General features: G+C 39.3%; 1 protein-coding gene across 1 annotated transcript in view; it reads left to right on the top strand.

Annotated features, from left to right (window-relative positions):
- The window catches only part of DNAH5 (dynein axonemal heavy chain 5), a 248,666-nt gene that overhangs the window by 154,281 nt on the left and 72,108 nt on the right, over nucleotides 1-22,277 (top strand). The window contains exons 53-59 of the mRNA XM_050793010.1: nucleotides 3,369-3,499; nucleotides 7,173-7,326; nucleotides 7,827-8,094; nucleotides 15,593-15,824; nucleotides 16,960-17,074; nucleotides 17,326-17,502; nucleotides 20,285-20,488. Of these exons, the coding sequence (XP_050648967.1) occupies nucleotides 3,369-3,499; nucleotides 7,173-7,326; nucleotides 7,827-8,094; nucleotides 15,593-15,824; nucleotides 16,960-17,074; nucleotides 17,326-17,502; nucleotides 20,285-20,488 (1,281 nt within the window). The remainder of the gene's footprint in view (nucleotides 1-3,368; nucleotides 3,500-7,172; nucleotides 7,327-7,826; nucleotides 8,095-15,592; nucleotides 15,825-16,959; nucleotides 17,075-17,325; nucleotides 17,503-20,284; nucleotides 20,489-22,277) is intronic.

The following is a 22,277-nucleotide window of genomic DNA, read 5'->3' on the forward strand; positions in this document are numbered from 1 at the left end:
AAGGAAGAAAAAGAAAAGGGAAAATGTATTTTCTAAGTGAGTATCACCAAAGGCAATTTCATGACAAATTGCCTGCCTGCTAGAGACAAAATCCGATTGACCTGGGATTTCATAGCTCAAGCTGAAGATGCAGTTATTTATGTTAAGTGTCGTGCTTGAGCAAGTTCACTGGAACTGCTGTTTTCTCCATGATTCGCAGCCCAGATGAAGAGTGAGGAGGCTTTCTCGAAACACTTTGGGTGTGATGTTGGAGGTGTGAAGGCCTCGGTGCTGCGGCCTCGCTGGTGTTTTCTCTCACTCTCTGCCTCTTGTCTGTCTGCTCTGGAATTGGCCGAAGAATCCGTGACTAGAGTTTTTGAGCTAAAATGTTGCATTCCTCTCCACTTCCCGGCTGGCCCTGTCTTCTCTCATCTTTTGTGCACAGCGCATCCACACTCTGTGTCATGCTGCTGTGAGCCTTGAAATACGTGGCCTAGTTACACGGCACGATAGAAGCCAAGAGTCAGAATTGCAGGGAAAAAGTGCAGCAAAACAGGATATGATATGAGACCAAGCCTATTTCTTAGTTCCTTTCTTAGTTAGAAACTCAATTTTCTTTCAATACAGCGTATCTGTGTGATGCCTCTTTTGTCTCTTTGGTGAAAGTTCAAACCATGGTGTACATGGTTTTGCATGATCTAGTTCCTGCTTACCAGCCAGCCTCCTGAGTCATGCTCTGCCTGGTGTGTGATCCAGAACAACAGGCTGCTGGTGGGTAAACATATCATGATCCTGGAGCGCCTCCCCAACATGCATTCCCCACCCATACTACCTTGTGGAAAGTTTATCTGTCTGTGTGTTTGCCTCCCTATCAGAAGATTAGACTCTAGTCGGGTGGGTTCCCGTCTTAGTGACCTCAGTCTTGACAGGATGGACCACCGCTGAGAACCACACAGAGAATCTGGATACATTGTTTGGAATTTAATCAAGTCCCCCAGATAAGTCCTAAACAATCCTTTGCTGCCTTATTTCCTGATATTTCCATATCCCATACTGAAGTTCTCACCTCAGGGGACACTGCAGGCCTTTTGCTAATTCTGAGATTTTGTGTGTCTCACTCCTTCTGAAAAGGTAGCTCAGCCCGTGCGTGGCACACCACCTTCTTTGTGTGATACACTTCTAGTCATCCAGGTCAAAGTCCAGCTCTGCACCTAAGACTTACCTCACCCAGGCGGGGATGTTTCCCGGCATTCTTTCCTCTGGTTGCCCATCACTCCTGTCTCTGTGCCAGTGCTCACCGTGGCTCATGACCCCAGCCTCTGTCCCCTGTTCCAGTGTGAGCTCCTGAGGGGCAGGGTGGACATTATTCATTTCTGAATACTCGCTGATGAAATTGAAAACGCATATCTCCATCACACAATCTGCGTATAACAGGACAAAATAGCCGTATTTGAGGGTCTCGCTGGATTTAACTAGATTATGAGGTTTTGAGTCTGCTTTGCAAGCCTTCTCTGTTCATGTATCTGTTCCTTTGTCAGGTATGTTTTGCGGGTTTACCATGTGTTGGAAACTGAGAATAGAACATTTTAATATAAGACCTTGGCCCAGTTCCAAGTAAAGGTTTTGGGATGAAGATTCCTTAATACCTAATTAACAACATCTTGATATATCCACCCACATCAAATAAAGGAAATGATGATGGTTGAAAAGTGGCAAGCAAGGAAAGGCACAGAATGTTCTAGTGTGGCTTCCAGTAGCTCCTTACTTGCCCCGTCTTTCCCTCCTGAAGCTGTGTCAGGGGAAGATCTGAAGAGGCATATATGACCCTCTCCACTCACAATGACTTTGGCGAGAATCACATAGAGGAGACAAGCAGGAGGCTGGAAGAACAGGGCATATGCACTTGCCAGTCCTGCAGGTTCTCAGGTCCACATAGAGATGGAAAATATGTTATCCTTTTCCCAAGGTTCACACTAAACTGGGGAAAGTAATTCAAAACCAGGCATATTTTCAACAGGAGTAGAATGTACTGCAGCTAGTGAGGGAATTCTGAGAAAGGATGTTTAACAAAACCTTGGCAGAATGCAGAGCCCCAGTGACTACAGAAAGATTCCCTGGCCATGGAGAAGTGACCCCTTCCAGTCCCTGCCCACCCTCTATCATTCTTCTAAGAAAGGTGGACATCGCAGTGATACCCCTAGGCTCAAACTGCAGTTAGGAGGGAAAGAGAAACAGTTCTCGCATAAGGTATAAAGAACATCAAGGGGAATTCTATACTCAGTCTGTCCTGGGTAGGTTTGGAAGACTGATGGTGTCATTAGTCCATTCAACACAAACGAAGCCAAATAAACATGGACTTCTGCCACAAGGGGGCTGTGGAATAGTCTGGGGCTATTGAACAGCGTGAAGTGGTCCCCCCTGCCAATCTATAATCACTTATTGGTACATACCTTAGGTATCACCCTCTTTGCCAAGTAATAGGAGGGTGTTTATGCTCATTTTCTTTCTTTTTAAAATCCCAATATCTATACCACATGTATTAGTTCATTTTCATGCTGCTGATAAAGACACACCCAAGACTGGGAAGAAAAAGAGGTTTAATTGGACTTATAGTTCCACATAGCTAGAGAGGTCTCAGAATCACAGTAGGAAGTGAAAGACACTTCTTACATGGCGGCGGCAAGAGGAAAAATGAGGGAGATGCAAAAGCAAAAACCCTTGAGAAAACCATCAGATCTCATAAGACTTAGTCACTACCATAGGAACACTATGGGGGAAGCCGCCCCCATGATTCAGTTATCTCAGTTATCTCCCACCAGGAGATAATTCCCACCACAACACATGGGAATTATGGGAGTACAATTCTAGATGAGATTTGGGTTGGGACACAGCCAAAGCATATCACCTTATTTTGGGGGGTTTTCTTCCCTTCAATTTAAATTTGAACGCTTTTCAAATGTGGAGGATATTCTAATCAACCACATGCCCTGCATGCCAAGGGTAGACATTGTTTTGACATTTCTGTTCTCTTTCCTATCATACCCTATTAGGTCGAACCAACTAACAGGAATCCTCAAAGTCCCCTTTAGATAGATATCTCCTTTAAAAGCCAGAGCAAGCACAGTCTGGGCTGTGTGCTGACTTTTCTGCCCTGGTGTCCTCCTGGTTTCTAAAGGTACACCCCATGGTTCCCACCCCATCTGATGCAGCCCAACACTGTTCTATTTCAGAAGTGCCCTCATTCCTTCAACCAGTATATCTCCAGTCTGATCTTGAGACACCTATGTCTTCCAAAATAATAATTATACCTCATTCACATAGTGAATAAATAGGAAAAGTAGAACATTTACATGTTGAAAGATACATGCTTTTTTTGTTCTGTATTACAGATCTCTCGTGTCATTCGTACTCCTCGGGGAAATGCCCTCCTGGTTGGAGTGGGCGGATCAGGAAAGCAGAGCCTGACGAGGTTGGCTTCATTCATTGCCGGCTACATTTCCTTCCAGATCACTCTGACGAGGTGACAAGCTTTTACTTTAACTAACCTAACACGGATTTTGATAAAAGGTGCTCAGAGGCCACCTGAAGTTCAAATGCATTTCCCTTACATAAAAGAGTCACAGTCGTTTTCCTTCTTGAATGTTGACTTATCATCTTCCTCTGTCAACCTTTGTCAGAGACCATAAACATTTCATATTCATAACTTGCTTTTGAAATATTTCGAATTCTCACTTAGTAGCCACCTCCCTGCTTTTATGTTATATATGACAGTGTCTTACGTGCACTTCTTTTGGTGAATTTCAGAAGAAAATTGTCCCTTTTGAGTGTTAATTCAGATTTCAAGAATGTTAGTACGGTGGAAAAATAGATGAATATTGGTTTACTCATTCAAACGTTTCAAAATGGTTATTGAGTGCTGCCTATGTGTTAAGCCCTGGCTAGGTGAGCGAGGTGAGTATAGCTGTATCGTCAGGGACTTTGTAGCAACTCAAGGGGACAGACAACTAAGCAACCAACTCACCCAATAAGGTGTGATTCATAGGCACCATCCATGATAAGGAAATACATGCAGACCAAATCCTATTGAAGCTTGAGGGAAGAACTCCCAACCTAGTCTAGGGGATGATTAGAAAAGACTTCCTGGAGAAAGTGATTAAACTGAAACCTCGATATGGGAAGACTGAGAGCAGAAGAACAGTAAAGTGTGTTCCAGGCAGAAGAATCAGCACAGGTGAAGTCAGCCCTGGAAGAAGTTAAATACTGCAGAGTGTACAGTGTAGGGTGGCAAGTGGGAATGGAAGAGAAATGGAGGCCTTTTAAAGTGAAGATAAAAAGTCAGACTTCCTCCTAGAGCAATAGGAAACCATTGATGAGTTGCCCCTAGGGAGGACATGTCAAGTACATTTTATATACAGAAAATAGACAGATGGAACTAAATTGGAATAGTTGTAAGGCTGTTTCAGGGGTCTGGGCAAGCCATGATGGTGTCATGAGTAGCAGCAGTGAGAATGGAGAATAGAGAGTGGAGATGGAAGAGATCATCAGGAAGTTGGAGCTTCAGGGCTTGGTACATCCTGGTTTCTGGCTTGGGAAACTACCTAGATGGTGCTGCTACTTATCAAGACAGGGAAACCCAGAGGAGTTGACCACAGATGTGGGTGTAGTGCAGGGAGAAAACATAATTAGCACATGAAAAGTGAACATGAAGAGATAAACAGAGGTGATTCGGAGAGGTGAAACAGATTTTTCAGGATTAACCAAGATAAGGTTAGAACCAGGAGGCCAGTTTGGGAAGTTAGGCTGGGCTGAAAATCATTTGACATTAATTTCTAGGTGTAGGAGCAAGAAGTCGGGCACTGATGAGCAGAACATGTTGCTGACCTGTCTCATTGAGGGAGGCCCATAGATACCTGCTAGGTTGAAGGCTGAAAGTTACTAAGCATTGGGTTTGGAGATTCAAATATTTAAGCTATTGTTACACTTTTTGTTTTGTCTGACCTATAGGGTTCTTCTTGGAGAATAAATCCAAAGATTACTGTTTAATTCAAGTACTGGGACAGAGAGAAATAATTCTAGTTACATTGCATATGATTCTTCTAGTTTTTGGTTAGGAACCAAGCTACATGAAAGACAACTTGTACAGGAAAGGGATGGGAATCAAAGTTTTGTTCCTAACATTTGTATAAAACCTTGTAGTTTTTAAAGCACTTTTATATGCATGAGCTAATTTGATCTTCAAAAAAACCTCGTGAGTTAGTAGGACAGATAGCAGCAGCCCGTCTTGCAGCTGAAGCTCAGAGAGGCTATGGCTTGCCCATCATCTTGGATCTATCTGGGAATTGATTGTAAGACTTCCAGTTTCTATTCTGGTGTGACTTTTACTGCACCACAACGGCGCAGCCAGCGTATTCAACCACAACTCTCACTGTGGCAGACTAGTTCCTCTACATGTCACACCAGGAATGATCCATTACTGATGAGACGAAGGGCCAGGGTCTTTCTTTCCTTTTCATAGCTTTCAAGATGTTATCAAACTTCTAAAGGCTTTGTACAGCCATGTGGCTAAGGCTGAGATGCGAGAGCCTCTCACTTGGGAAGCACGACTATTTGTTAGGTGTCTTAGGTCATGTTATTTGAGGCAGTGGGCCCTTGAGATCCAAGAGACTGGGTTGAAAATTTTCCCCATATCACAAGAAGCTGGGTGAGATGTTTTCCTTTTCCTTTCTCTCTCTTTCTTTTCTTTCTTTCTTTCTTTCTTTCTTTCTTTCTTTCTTTCTTTCTTTCTCTTTCTTCCTTTCTTTCTTTTCCTTTCTTCCTTTCTTCTTTCTTTTCCTTTCTTCCTTTCTTCCTTTCTTCTTTTTCTTTCTTTCTTTCTTCTTTCTTTCTTTTTCTTTCTTTCTTCTTTCTTTTTCCTTCCTTCCTTCCTTCCTTCCTTCCTTCCTTCCTTCCTTCCTTCCTTCCTTCCTTCCTTCCTTCCTTTCTTCCTTTCTTTTTTGGAGGCTGTGTCTTTGAATTGTTTTCTGATCTCTTGAATCTCACTTCTCTAAGTGCCTTCTAGAAGTATTTGTATTTTGAGTTCTCGGATGTCACTTCTCTAGGTGTCTTCTAGAAGTATTTGTATTTTGAGTTCTCGGATGTCACTTCTCTAGGTGTCTTCTAGAAGTATTTGTATTTTGAGTTCTCGGATGTCACTTCTCTAGGTGTCTTCTAGAAGTATTTGTTTTCTGATGTCACTTCTCTAGGTGTCTCACTTCTCTAGGTGTCTTCTAGAAGTATTTGTTTTCTGATCTCACTTCTCTAGGTGTCTTCTAGAAGTATTGATGCATGGTTGTGATATTTCCAATTCTAGGGTATAGGTTACAGAAGTTAGAAAAAGGTAGAGTTAAGTATTCACTAGTTTTAAAAAAATCAGATGGCTGTTTGCTCTTGCACTCTGAATTCTGAGTTTATTTAGTGACTAAAGTAGGAATAATAATTTAGTAAGTCTGAGTCTCCAGAATTGGGATAATTTTATTTATACTTTTGGCATAATGTAGCACTCCACAGTGGGAACTCTCTAATATTTCTTGACTGTAGGTTTATTTCCACCTAAAGATCACTTTGGGTAATTAGAGAACCTTCAGAGTGGGATATTTCATAACATTTCCAGGTATTCTAGTACAGTCTACTGATTGCTCAGAAAACAAGCTCATTTATGTATAATACAAACATGCAATGATGATAATGGTGTTGGGGGATGAGGAAGGCATTGTTTATATCATGGCATCTCACCCACCCTGTATAACCAAAGCTTGCATTTATTTAGTTTAATTAGTGAATTGTCATCTCAAATACCCATTGCCAATCAAATATCAGTAATTGAATTTGACTTTTCTATTATCATTGTCAAAAAATTTTCAAAATGATACATTTTGAAATGTAATGACATTTGGTTGTGGTAAAAATTTTATTTTTGTTCCAGGTTGACTTTTCAGTATAGTTTTTTTTGTGCAAAAACATTAATTATAATGTTTTATGAAATGTGGAGTTTTAAAAATTAATCAGTAACATTCATATAGAACACATACCTATATGATGGAACAAAATCAGCATTTTTTTTTTTTGGTGGCTAAATGGCATAATGCATTGTTACAAGGTTCTTTCCCTCTCATGAAAACATTTTGGCTAATGACAAAATGAAAATATTTCTTTAGATCCTACAACACATCAAATCTGATGGAAGATCTGAAGGTTTTGTATAGAACGGCTGGTCAGCAAGGCAAAGGAATCACTTTTATTTTCACAGACAATGAGATTAAAGATGAATCATTTTTGGAATATATGAACAATGTTTTATCATCAGGTGAGGTAGGAATTCATTCATTCTTTATGTGTTTTATCCCTTCAGATTTCCTCCAACTTAGAGCTCTACATATTTTCTTCCGTTAATGGCATGAAAAGTGCTATTGGGAATGGGTATTAAGTCATCAGTATGAAGGATGGGTTTTTCTATTGGGTTTTTGAAGAATAAAACTCTACATCAAAATTTGGAGCTAGGCATTTAAAACATCAGTGAATGTTCCAAGTAACAAATGAAAAAAACAGAAGGGCAAAGTTAGAAAGAAAGCTAATTAGATTTTTGGCATATCCGTTTACTCCCTCCCAGAGCTACAACTTTGCAGTTAATAGTAGAATCATTTGTTTATTTTAAAACGTGGTGTATTTCACCTTGAAAACTTTCCGTTAATTTTCGTTAGGTGAGTTCGAGAACACAAATGGAGAAAAGACATTCTATGTATTAAGCTCTACATTTGTGATCTATTTTCCTGTGTGTGTACTGAATTTGCATGCTTGTACTTCTTTTTAAGGTCTCTAATCTATTTGCGCGAGATGAAACTGATGAAATTAATAGCAACCTGGTGTCAGTCATGAAAAAAGAATTCCCCAAGTGCCCTCCTACCAATGAGAACCTGCACGACTACTTCATGAGTCGGGTCCGACAGAACCTTCATATTGTACTCTGCTTCTCGCCAGTGGGGGAGAAGTTTCGAAACAGAGCTTTGAAGTTCCCTGCCTTAATTTCAGGATGCACAATTGACTGGTTCAGCCGATGGCCCAAAGATGCTTTAGTTGCTGGTTAGTATGGAAATGTGTATGCCAGGCTTCTGGTTTATAGTGTTTACTTATTTATTTACATTCTCTGCTGTTTGCTCTCTCTCTGCTGAGTTGAGTAACTCATTCTGTCCAATATTTGAGAATTTCTATTATAAGATGATGCTCTTTCTTGTTTGGTAGCTAATTTTTCTCAGAGTGTGGTTTTTAGAGAATGAGGTATTCAGTTTGTATCCCATTGGGTTAGTGTTCAAGGATTCTAGTTTTTTCAGGGATGCTTGAAGTCTCTGCCTCAGTTGGATCTCCAGGCTGGCTCCAGGATGTCACAGCAAGGCACAGAGGTTTAATTTCATGGACAGCATTTGTGTTCTTTTTAAGTAGGTTTGTTAGCCCAAGAGTAGTTAAAGCCAAGTATCTCTTGGCTATTTCCTTCTCAAGGCTGCAATGCTGAGAATCAAAGAGGAAAACATTGTCCAGCAATTATCTGCTGGTTTCTATCCTTGACAAAAGATGTTAAGCAGCATGGTCTCTGACTGGACCCTTTGCTGCTTCTGCTTCTTTCTGATCTTCCATGCCATGGATCATTAGTGCTTCGTTACTTTGCAAATGAAATTAGAACATAAAAATAGTAGAGGAGAGGTTAGAGAGCATACATTTAGCTTTTTGCTTTTTGTTTGTTTTTTTTTTTTTTGAAAGCTTTTGGTGAGAAATTGTCTGTTGATATTTTAAAAGATGCACATACCCAGGTCTCATCCCTATTACATCAGAACATCAGGAGGACCCTGATTCAGGACAGTAGTTTTCAAACTTTTAAAAATGTTTTATGCAGAAGAACCTTATTTCCCAGTAATACCTTACAAGTAGTCCTGGTAGATAACACAGTGAAAAGTGGATGGGGGTTGTGGGAGGAAGTGTTCTGGAGCCTCATCCTCTTATTCCCCACTTCTGCTGCCCTCACCATTTCCTCTACAGCTCTGTGGTACCCCGTCTGAGAATGACTGATTAACCAAGAGATGCCCTTTAGAGAAGGAAAAACTGAAGAGCGTGAAGTTGAGGGTTGCCATAGGTGGAAAAGTTAGTAGGATCAGTACTGAGACTGAAACCTAGGTTATCTGTCTGTCTGTCTGTCTGTCTATCTGTCTATCTATCTATCTGTCTGTCTGTCTATCTCTATTATGTATCTAAATATCTATCTGTTAATATCTATCTATCCATCCATTATCTATCCATCTATTATCTGTCTATTATCTATCCATCCATCCATCCATCCATCCATCCATCCATCTATCCATCATCTATTTATTGATCATCTATCAATTACCTATTTTTAAAACAAATTCTTATCTACTGGGGAAGTTTTATTCTCAGTGCATCACTATTGACAATAGTGGTTTTCCAATCTGTGGCTTTTAAACACAGACTATTTTGACATGTTTGTGAAATAAATGTACAGCACAGTTCTGTCTTTGGTCTTGTAAAGTTTGAGAAAAGACCAGTGATTTAAAATTTAAAGTCCCCAAATACCTAGGAATCCAACTTACAAGGGATGTAAAGGACCTCTTCAAGGAGAACTACAAACCACTGCTCAGTGAAATAAAAGAGGACACAAACAAATGGAAGAACATACCATGCTCATGGATAGGAAGAATCAATATCGTGAAAATGGCCATACTGCCCAAGGTAATTTATAGATTCAATGCCATCCCCATCAAGCTACCAATGAGTTTCTTCACAGAATTGGAAAAAACTGCTTTAAAGTTCATATGGAACCAAAAAAGAGCCCGCATCTCCAAGACAATCCTAAGTCAAAAGAACAAAGCTGGAGGCATCACGCTACCTGACTTCAAACTATACTACAAGGCTACAGTAACCAAAACAGCATGGTACTGGTACCAAAACAGAGATATAGACCAATGGAACAGAACAGAGTCCTCAGAAATAATACCACACATCTACAGCCATTTGATCTTTGACAAACCTGAGAGAAACAAGAAATGGGGAAAGGATTCCCTATTTAATAAATGGTGCTGGGAAAATTGGCTAGCCATAAGTAGAAAGCTGAAACTGGATCCTTTCCTTACTCCTTATACGAAAATTAATTCAAGATGGATTAGAGACTTAAATGTTAGACCTAATACCATAAAAATCCTAGAGGAAAACCTAGGTAGTACCATTCAGGACATAGGCATGGGCAAAGATTTCATGTCTAAAACACCAAAAGCAACGGCAGCAAAAGCCAAAATTGACAAATGGGATCTCATTAAACTAAAGAGCTTCTGCACAGCAAAAGAAACTACCATCAGAGTGAACAGGCAACCTACAGAATGGGAGAAAATTTTTGCAATCTACTCATCAGACAAAGGGCTAATATCCAGAACCTACAAAGAACTCAAACAAATTTACAAGAAAAAAACAAACAACCCCATCAAAAAGTGGGCAAAGGATATGAACAGACATTTCTCAAAAGAAGACATTCATACAGCCAACAGACACATGAAAAAATGCTCATCATCACTGGCCATCAGAGAAATGCAAATCAAAACCACAATGAGATACCATGTCACACCAGTTAGAATGGCGATCATTAAAAAGTCAGGAAACAACAGGTGCTGGAGAGGATGTGGAGAAATAGGAACACTTTTACACTGTTGGTGGGATTGTAAACTAGTTCAACCATTATGGAAAACAGTATGGCGATTCCTCAAGGATCTAGAACTAGATGTACCATATGACCCAGCCATCCCATTACTGGGTATATACCCAAAGGATTATAAATTATGCTGCTATAAAGACACATGCTCACGTATGTTTATTGCAGCACTATTCACAATAGTAAGGCTTGGAATCAACCCAAATGTCCATCAGTGACAGATTGGATTAAGAAAATGTGGCACATATACACCATGGAATACTATGCAGCCATAAAAAAGGATGAGTTTGTGTCCTTTGTAGGGACTTGGATGCAGCTGGAATCCATCATTCTTAGCAAACTATCACAAGAACAGAAAACCAAACACCACACATTCTCACTCATAGGTGGGAACTGAACAATGAGATCACTCGGACTCAGGAAGGGGAACATCACACACCAGGGCCTATCATGGGGAGGGGGGAGGGGGGAGGGATTGCATTGGGAGTTATACCTGATGTAAATGACGAGTTGATGGGTGCAGCACACCAACATGGCACAAGTATACATATGTAACAAACCTGCACGTTATACACATGTACCCTACAACTTAACTTAAAGTATAATAATAATAAATAAATTTAAAAAAAAAAGAGATGTAAAAGCAGAAAAAAAAAATAAAATAAAAATAAAAATAAAATTTAAAGTCCCATAAAAATTTAAATATAACTGGAGGTAAGATTTTAAAACTCAAGTAGGATATACATGCAGAGCACAGATCAAGAGTATTTCAGAGCTGTGTTAAAGTTTATTATGAAATACAGTTATCAGTATGCAAGTACTTCATAAAATGCTCTTTAAGGTATTATCTCTAACAATAAAAATAACAATTTCAGGTGACAGATACTGTAATATGCCATAATTGAGATGATTTAAATATGAAGCTCTTTTTGTTAAGTTCCTATTTCAGTCATCTCTTCTTTTGTAGACAAAGGTCTTATTGATCCCTCCTTTGTGAATTTCTCATTGTCCCATTCTTTTAAATCTTATCACACCAACCCAAACCAAGATTACACGGAGGGCAGAGAAACTTTCCTTTCTTTATCCTCAGTCACTAGCAAATATCCTGACCTTGATGCATGAATCTATTTGTTCGTTTATTCAGAATCTATTTGTTCGTTTATTCAGAATGTACATATTGAGCTTCATGATGTTATTGGACAGACTCAAGACAAGACAGACTTGTCAACAGATGCAAGACAGACTCAATTCTGTACTCCAGAGTCTCTCCCCAGGAAAGCTCATCCACAGCCTCCTTTATAATATGTGCTATCAATTTTTTCTCCAGTCTAGTCTGTCTCCTGGCTTGAAATCTGTGTAGTCAGCTGCCTGCCTGGTCCATTCTTATGGATGCTTCACAAATTCTTAACCTCAAAATGTCTGAAACTCAAAATGTCTCCCCCTTTCAGGAAGGGCCATTATCACTCATCAGACTAGGCAACCTGAGACCCCTTTGTTGTCAACACCTCCCCTTTCCCCAGCTCTCAAGTCTTACCCATCACCAAGTCATCTCCCTTTCTCTGACATCCTAGGCCAAGCTATCATTGCTGCTCACCTGGAAAACCCAAATAGCTTTCTAATGATCTCTTCACCTCTTTCACCTGTCCCTCATCCATCTCACATTGCAGACAGCAAAATGGTAAAAACACAGATACAGATGCATTTGTTTCTGCTTAAAACCTTCCATGTCTTCTTGTTGTTCCTAGGAAAAAGCACAACCTTTAGCATGACCTTCAAGGTGGGAAGAGCTGACCGCTACCTACCTCCCCAGCCTCTCCTGAGGTCCCTTTTCCTTCCTGCTCTGTTTTCCTGGATCCTTGAATATGCTTTTTTAAAAAATTTATTTTATTTTATTTTATTTTGGCGGTTATTTTCCATGCAATGCTGTCCTCCTCCCATTTCTCCCCACCCACTCCTGCTTTGTCTGGATAATGCCGGCTCAGCTAAATGTCATCTCTTCAGGAGAATCTTCCTTTGCTTCCCTCCGTTTCCCCACTAAGCCAGGTCCCCTGTTATCCATTCCATAGCACTCTGTGCTTTTTCTTCTTGGGATTAACCACAGTGTGTAATTTGTGTACCTAGTTGTGTTATTTATTTGATTAATGTGTACTAGACTAAAAACTAAATTAATGTCTGACTAGACTAAAAACTCCCATGAGGTCAAGAACTACACATCCTTTGTTCACAATTTCAGCAGCTACAGGTGTTTGATACTTATGATGTTGAACGAATGGATCAGACTGTGTAGAAATTCATCATCTTTCCATAATATGGCCTTGATCACTTGCAGTCTTTCTCTAGTTCAACTTTGGATATACCTCTTTGCCCTCTGAACATGGTTTAGTCATCCTTTTCTTTTCACACAAGTCCCTCTACCAAGAATATTCTTCTCCATCTTTTTTGATTTATGCAAGCTCCAAGGCTTAATCAAGATACATCACATCCTTCAACCTTCCTCTGTTCTCTTGGGAATATTTGAAATTTTCCCATTTTCTTGGACCTTCTGTATCTATAACATTGATGCTTTACATAATTTACCTGCACATTTAAATATTTTTAAACCTTTTGATAACCAGTAATTTTTGTGGTTATAGCTCCAATTTAGTCTATTTACAGCCTGCATACTACATAAATATTTGATACTATGCTAGTCATAGTAATGGATAAAATAATTAAAAGACGTAAGACACGGTTTCTTTCTTCAATAAATAGAAAATCTTGTTGGGAAAATCAACGTTTCCACACCCAACAGTAACCTGCGTAATGTTATTCTGAAAGAATAGCATCTGTGAGGATTAGAAGTACTTATACGCTTAGGGATTTCAGTGTTATTTATTCTTTTTAGAAAATTAGCAACAAGGTTTCTAGAAAGACTATTATTTTTGTTGCCTTAAGGATATTGATTCTGAATTAAATTATTATCTCCAGCTGCATCTAGAAAGAAATATATCATTCGTTTGTGTTAGCATTTCATTTGGATCATAAGAAATATTTCCAATAAATAAAAGTATTATGTTATTAATACTTTTAATAATAAATTAGAAAAGTTTTTCTAATTTAAAGAAGCCCCTAGGGCTGATACTGGATTTCGTAGTAATTTTAATAACTTTTAAATACCTTTGAAAAAAAAGTGAGTTTTTTGTATGTATGAATTTAAATGGACTGAATCTGTTGACGAATCATTTAAAGAAAAATATGCTTTACTTTATGTTGTAAAATGCCAGGAGGTAGCTCCAAAACTGGCATTGCTGCCTTGGTGATGGGATATTGAAGATGACAGAGGGTTTTCTGGCCCCTTGACTGAATCTCAGCAGGCACGGGTCACTCTAAGAGGGAGTGTTCCGTTTCTCTCTGTAACCTTTCCTGCACCAGAGAGCCTGGGTCTGTGGAAAAATATGCTTAGAATCCATCCTGATTTTATTCTCTTTGTCTTTTTGGAGAGATAAAAAGACAATTTGCTACGTAAAGAATAAGGTCACCATTATTGATACTGTCTGTTCACATAAGAAGGAAGAAAATCATTACGTGATAAATACAAAGAAGTTTTCAGAAAGTGGGCACTTCCCCGAGAATATCCCATAATGCCAAGTAAAGCATTTGGCATCATGCCTGGCACATGGTAGACACCGCAGCCATTGCGGTTAACACCTACACAAAATGTGTCGTAAGTGTGAATTGTTCTATGATTCCAGTGCCCAGACTTGAACTTCTTAGAGTTTAAACAGTTCTTGGTACTGGTTGGCTAAATGAGAAAATGTGACTTTTGATTATCTTAATTATTGCCTTTCAGTGTATGGTAAACTGTTTTTGTAACCAAGCTGATGAATTTTCTCTATTATTTACATAAATATGAATACAGCCCCCCAATAACAACCTTAAGAACTTTAGTAATTGAGTACTGATGGTGATAAATACTATTTTTATGTCTTTGCCTTTTTAAGCCTTGCTTACTTGATTCATTTTTCTCCCATTTTATTGATCATATTTCTCTTTACAATACTTACATACATAGGCTGTTTCTTCTGAGATACATAGAAATGGTTGTGATAATTTTAACTGCATTATGTGTGACTCTTACAAATTCCCTGGGGTTGAGACCAGGTTTCACGTTCCTCTTTCATTCCATGGCACCCATTTCTGTGGTGGCTCTGCAACAGGCATTGGGTGTACGTGGTGATTGATGAGCCTATTCCCATAGCAGGGAAGTCTGTCTTAGAATTGGTCCCCCATTTGGCACTGTGGGGAAGGTAAAGGTCTCCAACAGGAGATTTTTTTTACCCAAACATTCTTAAAGAATACTGTAAATGAGAAGTGACCACAAATGACCAGCTGCCACATTTAAGAACAAGATGACTCCGGCATAAAACAATTTAGTGATGAGCGTTTCCACATGCCAAATGCAGTCAGAGCCAGGGGGGAACTAAGGGTATGACAGGTTCTGAGTGACAAAATAAATGGCATTGTTAAATATGAGTACCAGGTGGGCACTGATTTCTGAGTTATTTGCACCATTTGTCCTGATGTAAGCCATAAAACAGGTGGCTGCTGACCAGAACCTGCAGCTGTGTTTAAGAGATGCCTCTGCACAAGCACCAGACAACAAAGAGTGATGAGAGGTTTAAAGTTTTTTTATACTTTTATATATGAAACAGAAAATAAAATTGTTGATGTTATAGGCCTGGGGCCAAAAATGCTGACATAGATCGACCTAGCTGGGGCTACAAAAATGGTTTGCATTCCTAAGAAATGTCTAAGTATTAGAAGTAAACAGTTAAGTTTTCAAAGGGTAACTTACATGCATATTTCACACACTGTCATCTTTATGCTCTCTAGTGTCTGAGCACTTCCTTGCTTCCTATGATATTGACTGCAGTTGGGAAATCAAGAAGGAGGTGGTCCAATGCATGGGCTCCTTCCAGGATGGGGTGGCCGAGAAATGTGCTGATTATTTCCAGAGATTCCGACGTTCTACCCATGTGACGCCCAAATCATACCTCTCCTTTATTCAGGGCTATAAGCTCATATATGGAGAAAAGCATATGGAGGTACAGACCCTGGCCAACAGGTAAGTGTGATGTTCATATACAAAGCTATATTAAAGCCGTGGCTCTCGACCAGGGACAGATTTGCCCTGGTGGATATTTTGCAATGACCAGAGACATTTTTGTGTGTCACAACTGAGGCGGCAGGGCAGGGGAGGGGTACTGCTGGCATATGTGGGTAGAGGCTTAGGGATGCTGCTAAACTTCCTGCAGTTCTTTTCTGTCACAACAAAGAAGTATCCAGTCCCAAATGTCTGTGGTGCTGAGGTTGGGAAACCTTCCTCTAGAGCCTGTTGACCATTCCTTGCCCAGTAGGATAAACTATTGCCAGGTTTTTATGTGGCCCACTGCTTTCTATAATATTGAGTGACATCAGGATAGAAGTAATAGACCTGGAAGGGAGTTGCGAATGCAGACATCCCCTCTTCCCTCTTCTCACCCTTCTCTTCCCATCCCTTCTGAGTGACTGAGTGGGAAAAGCCAGGTTGATGCATATGTTCACTGCCTAAGGAGCATCCCTGCTTCCCTGAAGTTTCTTCCAAATGTCACTGCTCTGCCCTCTGCTTTTCTGAACAATCAGATCATCTTCCTGAGCATGGCTAGAATGAGCCAGGGTAAGGAATCCCTGGGTGGGTGGTTACACGAAATGACTCTGAGGGTTCCCATCTTTAAGGTCACATTATTTCAGGTTCAGGCAGGCAGCTAGTTCCTTCCTACAGCTGTTTTGATGGCTTTAAATTTGTTTCTTAAGCCCACATCATTCTTCTTTTAATTTCTTTAGTCTCTTTTGAAAAAACAGGCATTATTTTCCTTCTTCCATGACAGGGCTTCAAGCATTTGAAGTCTATCGTCATTTAGCCTAATGTCATTAAGTATGTTTCCTGCATGATACAGATTCTAGCCTCATGGTTCCTAATTTCATGATGCGTGTTCTAGCAGGTTCACTGTTCTTGCACGAGGTCTGTAAAGAACATACGTATTATCCGTCTAGAGTCAAGCCTGGACCTGTATCCTTTTTGCTAAGCCCTCTTGGGTTTGCTACTTGCATACACGCAATCTTCAGATATAACCATTACTACTCACTAGTGGACCAGTACTTGAAAATTGCATCCGAGTCCTACACATTTTAACATTGTTTGCTTGGATTTTCAATCCCAGAATGAATACTGGATTGGAAAAGCTCAAAGAAGCTTCAGAGTCTGTTGCAGCCTTGAGTAAAGAACTGGAAGTGAAAGAAAAGGAGCTACAAGTGGCCAACAATAAAGCCGACACGGTGGGTGGGCATTTACATATGTGCCACATTCCTTTTGAATTCCAAGTTCACAAGTGTTAATGGTCTATGCATATTCAGTGGCTTTAACTATCAAATTATACATTACTTTCCATTGGAATAAAATACTCTTAATCTTATGTATAAAAAACTGGGTGAGTGGACAAAATCAACAAATCAAGGCAAAAATGTGCATTTTCAGCTGGATGTTTAATACTTTTTGACGAAGTATTGTTTGCTTTGTATGGAATTAGGTCTTAAAAGAAGTGACAATGAAAGCACAGGCTGCTGAAAAGGTCAGGGCTGAGGTACAGAAGGTGAAGGACAGGGCCCAGGCCATTGTGGACAGCATCTCTAAAGACAAAGCCATTGCTGAAGAAAAACTGGAAGCAGCAAAACCAGCTTTGGAAGAGGCAGAAGCTGCATTGCAGGTACATCTATGTGATATAACAGATGTCAACTTTAGGGCCTAAGAGGCAGACTCAGGCTAAAAAGATTAATCACAGCAAGGAAATGCTCTACTGGTTCATACCAAAGCTCTATCCACTGGAGTGATTTCAAGTAATATTTTCTGCCAGAGACTTTATTAGCTCTTTATGGGTTTTGCATATTCTACTTAACATCTCACTCTCTTCACTCATCAGTGTTGGGCAGTGCCATATACTGGTGGTCAAGAGTCCTGGGTCCTCATTTCAACTCTGTCATCAATAAGCTGTAATGCTGGAAAAGTCACATCAACTTTCTAAGGCAACATTCCCTCACTCATTCATTGAGGCCATTGGAGTAGGTGATCTGTAAGATACAATGTTTTCTGTCTATGAATTACCCAAATAAAGAACTACTGATCTGATGTAGCTCATTAATGAGAGAGTTTGAGCAGGCTTCCAATGCTATTAAACAGTAGAATTGTGTATTAGTCTGTGTTCACACTCTATAAAGATGTTACCTGAGACTGGGTAATTTATAAACAAAAGACTCACAGTTCCCCTTGGCTGGGGAGGCTTCAGGAAACTTACGATCATGGCAGAAGGTGAACGGCAACAGACACCTTCTTCACAAGACAGCAGGAGAGGGAACAGGGGAAACTGCCACTTTGAAACCATCAGATCCCCTGAGAACTCACTCACTATCATGAGAACAGCATGGGGGAAACTGTTCCCATGATCCAGTCACCTCCCACCAGGTCCCTTCCTTGACTGTGGAGATTACAGTTTGAGATGAGATTTGGGTGGGGACACAGAGCTAAACCATATCAAACTGTGTGGCAGTACACCAATGGCAAAATTACAAAGGAGGCTGGAGTTTGAGAAAATGAAATAAGTTTAGTGAACTAGGCCACACCTTAAAGGCTGGTCCAGTTTTGAAGACTCACTTTTACTAAGAGAGTTCCAGGTATGTACGAACGCTAACATTTTGACATCAGGTTACCTAAATCTATACAACAAATAAGATAACAAATCTTGTGCAGAGAATGTGTCTCTTCCTATCTTGATATTAATCTGACTTTAACCAGCTCAGAGCAAAAATAAAAAATATCTCCAGATGTTAGATAACTGTTCTATTATTGCCACAGCATATAGGAGATTATATAACAGTCATATTTCTTGGCCTGCAGAAAAAAGAAGACTTTAATGCTTAGGTGAAACAGGTTGAGTTTTTGTTCCCCTCTCCAACTTCTTTTACCTGGGCATCTAACACAGCTGAGCACCATTCTGTTTGAAAATTATTTTTAAAGCTAAAGTAAAATAAGCATGCCTGGCCCTTACATTTTATATAACTTTAATTTGACCCTGCCCTACTTTCCTCACTGTCTGCTGTTCTATTTTTCTCTTTTCTTTTATAGCTGCGCCCCTCAAATAAAGGTCTGTTTGCCATTTTCAGTTCCCTACTACACATTCACCCTAACTTCCAGCTGTCTGTCTTTCATAAATGCTAGTATTAATATATTAAAATAGGCTGGGCTTGGTGGCTCATGCCTGTAATCGCAGTACTTTGGGATGCTGAGGTGGGCAGATCACCTGATGTCAGGAGTTTGAGACCAGCCTGGCCAACATGGTAAAACCTTGTCTCTACTTTAAAAAAAAAAACAAGAAAAATTAGCTGGGCATGGTGGCGTGTGCCTGTAGTCCCAGCTATTCAGGAGGCTGAGGCACGAGAATCACTTGAACCTGGGAGGGGGAGGTTGCAGTGAGCTGAGATTACACCACTGCACTCCAGCCCGGGTGACAGAGTGAGACTCAGGTCTCAAAATAAAAAACAAAAAACAAATGCAAAACTATATATATACAAACCTTTTCAAGGTATGTAGTTACATTCCTAATTGACCAAGTTTAGTGTTTTTTCTTTTTCCTCAGTCCTTGGAGAAAAAATCATTCACTTTTACTAGAAGGTCATTGGTTACTGTCTTTTGATAGAAAGGATGCAAATACAAACCAGATGGATGTTCTGAAGATCTGGAAGGAAGGAATATATACTATTTGTCCTAGAGATAGGATTGTTTCCAATTCTTACATTTAACATTTTTTCAATACTTATTCCATAGTGAGTTTTAGGCGATTGAGCAGTTATTATCAACCAAAACAGGTGTATGTGACTATTAAATCATTTACTCTGTAAGAATATATGTACTAGAAATTGAACGGAACTTTTCTAAGAGAGAGCTTCGTAAAATTCATATTGCTCAAGTCCCGTCATTTAAAGGTCAGTTCCCAGCTAAGAAACCTCTAATTATTCAATCTGTCAGCCCTGCGGCTACCCTCTGGTGTCGGTCCACAGTGACAAGCCTGAATTGTTTAAGACAGAGAGGCAGATTCTTGACCTACATAGCTAAGGAGTAAAAAAGCACTGCAAATACTGTAATTTTCCTGGTTTTGAACCTCGAAATCTACTTATGTGCTGACTATTCTTTTTCTTCCAGATTATATCTTTCTTTTTTCTGGCACAAAGCCATCTGTGCACTTTTAGAGAGGTCACAGCTCCTTATCTGCTCGCCAACATTTCCTTCCTCTCACTGCTAGTTTGAATAGTAGAAATTTGAATTTGTTGGGACATGGTGTTTCCTTGGGATTAAATATGCATCTAGACCCCATGCCTCTGCATCTAACTTAAAACAATTTTCTGTCCTCTGTTGAAATAGCAGCATTTGGACATGCAAGGTTTGCTTGTCTGTGCTTTCCTGTCTGAGGTTGGTTGATCCTTCCTTTCATCCCCCAGACCATTAGGCCTTCGGACATCGCCACTGTCCGCACGTTGGGCCGTCCCCCTCATCTCATCATGCGGATCATGGATTGCGTACTGCTGCTGTTTCAAAGGAAAGTCAATGCTGTCAAAATTGACCTGGAAAAAAGCTGTACCATGCCCTCCTGGCAGGAATCCTTAAAACTGATGACTGCAGGGAACTTTTTACAGAACTTACAGGTTGGTAGTTCAGTGGTGATGGGCTAAGAGGGAACTCATTCTTCACTGGCATAGGAGTCCTTTTGGTATAGTAAGTTTCTAAAGAAAGAATTCACTCTGCATACATGTTTTTTTCAGAGTAAAACTTTCTGTTTTGAATATAAAACATTATTAGCATTAGAGTTTTTCCTGATAGATTTTAGTTGTATTAAGGCATCATCAGTGTTACGTATACTTCAATAAAAGTTAAAAAAATCATTTTAAGAAGACAATAAGTGTGTGTTTATATTATATTCACATGAATACAAATATATACAAGTATTTGTATTTTGCATTTCTCAGTAGTAATTTTTTAGTGTTAATTTACAGCTTTTTTAAATTTTATGAGATAGAACTTAACATGAATAAATGCACAAATTTTAAATGTATAGCTTGATGAATATTTACATATGTATATACCTATTTGTGAACACTGGAAGAAAAACACATCTTTTCAGGCCCCAGAAATCTCTCTTGTGCCCCAACCAAGTCAATAACTTTCCTTAAGATAATTGTATCCTTACCTTTATCCAGATAGTTCGCTTTGCCTGTTTTGAAATTTGCATATATGAAATCATATTGTATGAACGCTTTTGTTTTGACCTCTTTCATTCAACATGTCTGTGAAATTCATTCCTTTTGTTGCAAATGACAGTCTTTCCTTTTTCATTGTTATATAGTTTCCCGGTATATAAATGTACTGTAGTGTGTGTGAGAAATGTTTAACAACTGATTCTTAAGGGAAAAGGGGAAAAAAAAAAGAAAAAAAAAAGCTCTGATTTGAAGTCTTGCCGTGGTGTAAGCACTCCCATGATGGCTATTTTAAGCTGCCAAAATGATGTTGCTGAATCTAGAGTTGAGAAGAGGTGCATGGTAGTATGCCATTGTGTAGCGTTTCCACCATACAGATACAATAGTTGTAAATGACCTCAAAAGCACAGATGATAGTAAAATTTAGTCTCAGAATTAGCAAGTTATAAGCTTTGACTATAACCTTTGCTTGAAATATTGTTTATTTAATTGTAAGCTTATATATTTTAATTTTTGATAATGACTGAGTCCTAACAAGCTTGCAGAATTCCTGGAAATTTAACAATCATTTCTTACAAGCCTGTTTGAACCAGCACCAGTGTGAAACACTGTAATATGCTTCATTTTGTTTGTCCCTGTACTGTTGATGAATTTTGGGGTTAGTATTAATTTATGGCTATTATAAATCAAGCTGCTGTGAATATTGGTCATTTGGTGGCTCTAGCTGTGCATTCCTGTTGGTTTCATGCTCAGGAGTAGAATTTCTGGGACTTCGATTATACACATTTAATCAGCTTTGGTAGGTAGTGCTGAAGAGTTTTCAAAAATGGTGTGTCAATATATATACCCACCAGCAGTGTATGAGTTGCTCAACATCCTCACTGTTTTCTACTTTTAGCTACTCTGATGAGTTTGTAGTGGTGTCTTATTATTGTTGATTTAATTTGTATCTCCTGACCTTTCCATAGGCTTATGAGCCTCTGGGGAATTCTTTTGTTAAGTGCCTGTTAGAATTGCTTGTCCAGTTAATTTTTGTTTTATTACTTTGTAGAATTTCCTAATATATAAAATATGACTAATTTGTCATTTATATGTTTGCGAATATCTTCTGCTGCTTTCTGGCATTAGTTGTTCCCTGGATTAATGGTGTCTTTTGATAAACAGAAATTCTTAGGTTTAATGTAGTCCAATTTATTAATATTTTCCCTAATAGTGCTTTCTATGTTCTGTTTAGGAGATC

Source organism: Macaca thibetana, chromosome 6 (assembly GCF_024542745.1).
Source record: "Macaca thibetana thibetana isolate TM-01 chromosome 6, ASM2454274v1, whole genome shotgun sequence".
Lineage (NCBI taxonomy): Eukaryota > Metazoa > Chordata > Mammalia > Primates > Cercopithecidae > Macaca > Macaca thibetana.